The sequence below is a fragment of the Rhinolophus sinicus genome, chromosome 1 (genome assembly GCF_057876585.1).
Source record: "Rhinolophus sinicus isolate RSI-liver-muscle chromosome 1, RSI-T2T, whole genome shotgun sequence".
NCBI lineage: Eukaryota > Metazoa > Chordata > Mammalia > Chiroptera > Rhinolophidae > Rhinolophus > Rhinolophus sinicus.
The window spans coordinates 213169414-213176080 of NC_142501.1; the positions used below are offsets into that span (position 1 = coordinate 213169414).

The following is a 6667-nucleotide window of genomic DNA, read 5'->3' on the forward strand; positions in this document are numbered from 1 at the left end:
CAGGAGGGGTGCTGAGGCCCAGAGAGGGCAGGGATTTGTCTGAGCTAGCTCAGCAATCCTGCGATAGAGCCGGGCCTCTGATGTGGATGCCCCGTCCGGGCTTCACCATCTGTACCTGCAGGTGTGTGTGCCCACGTAGGTTGGTGTGAATGGGGCCTGGGAGAGCGTGTCCTTGGTGTGATGAGGCAGGGCAGCTGCAGAGGGGTGGGGCTTCTCCAAGGGACAGCCCTGGCAAGTGGACCAGGAAAGGGGCCTGCTCTGGTTCCTGATTGGGGATGAAAGGCAGAACCCAGGCCTGACCCCTCCGCAGCACAGAGCTATGGCCACCATAGGCAAGGACAGATGGGTGGAGATCCAGGAGTGAGCTGGGCTGGCAGGCAGGGGCTGGGCAGGGGAGGGGGGGTACATAAGGCCAAGAGGGCACAGAGGGAGTGGCAGACAGGAGGATAAGATTGTCCTCAGCAGGGCTCCCAAACTGTGTGCGTGTGCATGCGTGCGTGCGTGTGTGCGTGCATGCACTCTTGCTGATTCCGGGGGAGGGGCGTCCGCCTCCCTTTGCAGTGCCCTGGTCCTGCTCCCACCCCTCCACCCTAGCTGTCCCAGAGTTTCTGGGCTCTGTGGCGGGGGGGTGGGGGGGTGGGGGGGGGGAACTGGCAGATTATGGGGGAGGCCACTCCAATACTTGACTGTCCCTTCTTCTAGCCACCCCTCCTCAAGCCTCAGTGTGGGGTGAGCACAGGTAGGGGAATGTGGGGTGTGGAGGGAAGGCTGAGCAAGGGGGCAAGGCTGGGCTGCACTGGGGGAAGCTCATCAGATGGCAGGGGCTGGGCAGAAGGGACAGGCAGGCTCCAGTTCCCTGCAGGCTTTTCCTACCCCCATGGCTTTCTGGCCTCAATATTCAGAACAGTAAGAAATTGATCAAGGCCACGTGGTTTGGAATAAGGCCCTGGGGCTTGCCTTGGCCGCAACCCTGCCCTAGACCTGCTTCTGGGTGGGTCTCACCCAGCCTATGTCCTTTCAAGTGCCAAGGCCACCAAGTGCTCAGAGGTGGGGGCTGGCCCACAGCTACTGAGGGCAGAACTGCAGCCTTGGATGTGAGAGCCCACCTCCTTCCACTGGAGAGGGGCTGCCAGGCCAGGGCAGGCACTGGATGTGTGTGTTTAGGACAGAATCTAAATTGGGAGTCGGTTTGGGGGTTCTTAATTTTTTCTGCCTCTTAGCCAATTACAGCACAAGAACTTTGAGTATATATACCTTACACTTATGTAAAACATTTCATTTAAAGACAAAAAAGACCTGCTCCTTCTCATGCAAGAGGGGAGGTTGGAATCTGGTGACCTGGAATATCCTCCTTCCAGCCCTAAGGGGAGTTTAGGCAGGGCGAAGGTCTAGAAGGTACCTCCACTCCAGCGGCTTAAGGACTGACTGCTGCACAGGACACTTAGATTACAAAGGTTTATTTAGAAAATAGTTTGGTTGTTGGGCTGTCATTTTTGGCAAACATTTAAATACTTTCAGCAACCAAAGACTGTCAGTGCCCTCTTTGCTCCCCCCAGGCAGCCACCCCCACTAGGTCCTGGGGAAGTCAGCCCTTGCTCAGAGGTGGATGGGGGTGAAGGTGTGCGTCTGGAGGGGCTCTGTTCTCCCCCCACACCCCGTTTGGGAGGTTGCAAATGCCTGTGGTCTAAGACCCTGACCTCACAGCCATACCTCATCAGGGCGCCAGGAGATGGATCCAGACCTGGAGCCCCAAAAGCAGCCCCTTGCTGAGGCGGAAGACAGAAAGATCTCCCCTTTCTCCTCCCCTCTCCCGGAGGGCCCTTGGGTCTCTCAGGCCGTGCACGCTCCTGCTCTGCGCGCCCTGGAGGTCAATCCATTCCGGGTCTCTGGGGGAATCTAATCCCGCTTTCTTCTGGAGGCCACCCCCAGAGTGTCCGCGGGAGGCGGGGCGGGCAGGTCACTGCCTGAAGCCCCTTCGCCTCCTTCGGAAGAGGATGTGCTTGAAGGAGCGCCGGAAGTCCTGGTTGAAGACGGTGTAGATGACCGGGTTCAGCGAGCTGTTGCAGTAGCCTATCCAAAAGAAGAATTTGAAGAGCGGGTCGGGCACCTGGCAGGCCTCGCGGCAGATGCCGTACAGGCTGTAGCTGAAGAAGAAGGGGAACCAGCACAGCACGAACACGCCCATGACCACGGCCAGCACGAAGGTGAAGCGCTTCTCGCGCGCCTGGGCCACCTTTCGGCGGCACACGCTGCTGCGCGCCCGGCGTCGGCGCGACAGGAAGAACTCGACGGAGCGCGAGCTGGCGCGCGACAGGCGCCCGCTGGGGCCCGGGGACCTCGCGGCGGCCGACGATCCCCGCTCGGCGGACCCCGGTCCGGGAGCCAGCGCGTCGGTGCCGCCCGCACCCATATCGCCACCCTCGCGCCACCGCCCGCCCCGCCGCAGCGCGCCCCGGCGCCGCGGCCTCTCGGCTGCAGGGCTGCTGTCCTCTAGTTCCACGTCGGCGCGCGGGCGGCGCGGGGCCGCGCAGTGCCCGTTCTCGCCCGCGCCCGCCGCCGCACCCAGCCCGTTCTCCGTGGTCGGGGACGCGCCGTCGGGGCCCATAGTCGTGCGCTTCTCACTGAACGTGCGTGTGCGCAGCTTGGCCACGCGGTAGATGCGCACGTAGACCAGGACCATGATGAGGCAGGGAGCGAAGAAGGAGCCGATGCAAGAAGACAGGATGTACCAGGTCTCGTCGTTGAGGCCACACTGCGGATAGGCGGCGCCGTCGGGCTGGCGGTAGAGCGAGACAAGCGGCGGGAAGGAAATGACGGCCGAGATCAGCCACACAGCCACGATGGTGGCTTTGACGCGGCGCGGCGTGCGCTTCAGGTTGTACTCGACGGCCTGAGTCACGGACCAGTAGCGGTCCAAGCTGATGGCGCACAGGTGCACGATGGACGAAGTGCAGAAGAGCACGTCGAGGGCCAGGTACACACCGCACCACACCTGCCCGAAGTACCAGTAGGCCATAAGCTCGTTGGCCAGCGAGAAGGGCATGACCAGCGTGGCCACCAGGATGTCGGCCGAGGCCAGCGACACCAAGAAAAGGTTCTGCGGTGCACGCAGCGCCCGGCTGGTCAGCACGGCGATCACCACCAGCACGTTGCCCACCACGGTGAAGACGATGAGAAAGCCCACCACGGCCGACAACCCCGCCACGGCGCCCACCGAGTACTGGCCCGGTGGCGGCCCCCAAGCGGCCCCCGAGGCGTTGGCGGCCCCGCCGCTGCCCCCCTCGCCGGCGCCGCTCGCGTTGGGGCCCGTCGCCGCCGTCAGCGCCGCCGCCAGCGCTGGGGACGCCATGGTCCTCCCGCGAGCTACGCGGTCCCGCCTGGAGCCGGGACGCGGTCGCGGCAGCTCAGGCGTCCCCGAGCCCGGGTCGGCGCCGGCATCGCCGCCTGCTCCTCGGGCGCGCCCGCCAGGGACCGCGGCGCTCCGCAGTCGGCCCTCGGCCGTGGTGGCTCGGCAGGCGAGCGGCGCGCCGGAGAGCGTGGCTGCCGGGCTCCCCGCAGCTGCCGCGCGCGTAAGTGCAGAGCAGGAGGCGCCGGGAACAAGCGGCGGCGCGGCGGCGGGGGGAGGGGGCAGGTCCTGGGGTCCTCGCGCGGCCCCGCCCTCGGCCCCGCTCACGGGGAGCGCCCCGGCCGCAAACCCACGGCGACGCAGCGCCCCAGCGGGCGGGCCCCAGCGGCTTTGCGGCCCCGGCGCTGGGCCGAGGCGCAGGCTGCAGGCGGCGGCGGCCCAGGCGCTCCGCCTCCCATCCGGCCGGCTAGGGTTCGGCGCGCCGGGGCGCGGGCCACCGCTCCTCCCGGCCCCCGCGCGCAGCCTCCGGCTCCAACTTTACTTTCCTGGGCAGGGCGCCGGCGCCGCGTCCTCCTCCAGCTCCTCCTCCTGCTGCTCCCGGCGCTGGCGTCCCCCGCGGTCGGTGCCCTGCCGTGCGGGCGCCGCCTCGCCCGCCGGAGCTGCGCCGCCGCCGCCGCCGCCACCGCTGCCTCCTTCGCCGCCGCCGCCGTGCGCTGGCGCGAGTGCAGCCACCGAGGTTCGGCTTCCAACTTGGGTAGAGTTGCGCAGCGGGGCGGGGCGTGGGCGGGCGGGGCGGCCTGGCCCGCAGACCAGCGCGGCCAGCCCAGGAACTGCGGGCCCACAGCCGGAGCCCGCGGCTGCCTCGGCGAACCTGCCCGCGCGGCGCCAGGGAGGAATCCGGGCGGTGGCGCGGGGCGCGTGCGCTCGGCGAGGGCGCCCTCTCCAGGGCCGTCTGTAGTCTGCGGGACGGGGCTGAATGCCCGCTGGCCAGCGAGGTGAGTTCCCCAGCCTGCTCTTTCTAAGACGGGAGCCTCCTCACCTCCCCGGGGCACAAGCACACGCGCGCGCGCACACTCACGCAGCACTGGCCGGCTGGGGGTCCGCGGCCTGAGTGGAGAGCCAGCCTTTCGCTGGCTGGGCGCACAGCGGTCCTCCAAGTGCGGGGTCGGGCCCCATCTCTGGTCGGTGCTCTCGGGCAGAGCCACCTCCACTCCCCCGGCCTCAGGTCCCTCCCCTGTCGGCTTACTTGAATCCTGACAGCGGTGCGTGTGGAAGACCTGGGCAGGCTCCCAAGCTCTGCACCCCTGTTGGCAATTATTGAAGTTTAATCTTTATGCTACGTGTGCCAGCTTTTAAAGGATGGGGGGGTGGTGGTGTTCAAAATGACTGCCTCTGACCAACACCCAAAAGCAAGTCGTCTGCTTGAAGGGCGGTTTTGCTGGGGCGTCTCATTCCTGCCGGTTTAGGGGCGAGTTGTTGAGGTATCCTCGCTTACACCTGGCCCACATCCCTGTGCATTTGTTCCGCAGACGTGTACCATCACTCTGTGGCCCAAGTCGGGTGCTGGTTCCTGCCGCCAGGGCCAGGCAGCCCCAGGTCTGTGGGAGACAGATTCTGGGGGGAGGTTGAAATTCCTGGGGCCTGACTTTCTCAGCTGGACCAGCTGGAGGAACTTTCCCCTTCCAGAACTACACCCAGCCTGGTGGGCAGCTCCCCCTGCATCCTCAGATGGAGTGGGCAGACTTAGGCAGCCATTCCTGTGGCTGGGGGGAGGGGGATGCTTCTGAGTAGTAGGGGGCATGTCAGAGAGTGATGGGAGCAACTCCCCAATCCCCAGTGATGCCTAGAAATGTCGGTGGTTTGGGGGCTGCTTCCTTTTTCTCTGAGCTCCCCAAGGGCTCAAAGGGCCTTACACAGGAGAGCTCGGTGGTCTTAGCAGAGATGCCCAGGGTGGAGCCTCACCATCCTTGTTAACCACGTGACACCCGGGAGGAGGGGGTTGAGCTAGAGCTGTGCCAGGAATCAGACATTGCAGCTGGTGGGCCTGCCCCAGAGGAGCTAAACATCCCAAGCCAATCCTGGGCATTTCTGCACTTTGAGGAGCAAAGCCATGACTGCATGTGAGAAGCGTGTGACCCAGGGAAGTCGGAGGGCCACCATCCTTGTGAAAGGTCCCCCTGGTTCTGGAGGCCTAACAGGTTCCTCTGATCAGGGCACCTGGGGGTACATTTTGCAGGGAAGACCCACACACACCTGTGTCCTCCATCGTCGGCACGCACTGGACATGTCTGTATTGTGCCCTCCGTCTTGAGGTGCTTACCATCTGGGACGGACTGTGCCCCACAATGAGAGGGGTGTGATGAATGCCATCAATGCCTGGGAGTGGGGTTGGCCAGGAAGGCTTCCTGGAGGAGGTGACCTCTGAGCTTGGAGAATGAAGGGGAGTTCTGGGGAGGTGGGAGGCCCCTGTGGGCTGTGCTCCCTGGGGTGAGAATGGGCTTTGTCTTGGAGGCACGGGGAGCCAGAGGAGTTTCCAGAAGAGAGAAGTGGCAGCCGTCTAATGTAGGTTTTGGCGACATCTTCCCCTCCCCCAGCACCCAGCTAGCCTTGGGGGGCTCCTCCAGACCATGAAAGCTTCTCATATTGTGAGGAGCACTTTGGGGGATGCACGGGGACATCCAGGGTCCTGGTTCCACTTGATACCTCACATGGTCACAAATAAGGGTGGCATAGCATGGGGAATTTGGAAGAAAAAGGATACAGAGCAGCTAGGGCCCAAGGCAGACAGGACTTCCCACTGCCCAGGAAGCAGCTCTCGCAGCCAGCCCAGGCTGGGGCCATCTGGAATGCCTGGCCAGCTCAGTGACCCAGGCCCCTGGGGATGCCTGTCTGGCCTTTTGATCTCAGTCTGCAGATATCGCACTGCTGGCAACCTCTCCATGGCATGACCTGGGAGGAGCAGGAGGAAGTGCCTCACCCATGGATCCAGGGCCCAGACTCGAGGGGTGGAGGAGAGCTGGGTGTCCAAGCGGTCCTTGGGGTAGACTGGTGCTTGGCTGGGCTTTGGGGCTGTGCGGAACGCAGGCTTACCTGCGTGCACCAGAGGCTCAGGACCACAGCTGTTGGAAAGGGAGCCGGGGCAGCCTCTTACCCCAGGCATTGATAGTTAGGGATCCTGTAACAGGCAAAACAGCATGGGCCAAGGAAGACTGCCCCTGTGAGTCACTGATGGCCAGGCCTGGGTTTGGCAGGACCCGGAGGGATGACGGCGAGGGCACTGTGAGGCGTCAGGCTGGTGGGGAGAGGGAGGGGGACATCTCA

The 6667-nt window shown here is 64.5% G+C and overlaps 1 protein-coding gene across 1 annotated transcript; it reads right to left on the reverse strand.

Annotated features, from left to right (window-relative positions):
• Positions 1–1441: 1441 nt before the first annotated feature.
• ADRA2C (adrenoceptor alpha 2C) lies at positions 1442–4219 on the reverse strand. Its single transcript, XM_019711473.3, has one exon. It carries the CDS (start codon positions 3347–3349, stop codon positions 1958–1960), a length of 1392 nt encoding a protein of 463 aa, XP_019567032.2. The 5' UTR covers positions 3350–4219; the 3' UTR covers positions 1442–1957.
• Positions 4220–6667: the final 2448 nt, after the last annotated feature.

Coding starts and splice junctions, on each gene's coding strand:
- ADRA2C (XM_019711473.3), bottom strand. CDS start 3,349: ATGGCGTCCCCAGCGCTGGCGGCGGCGCTGACGGCGGCGACGGGCCCC.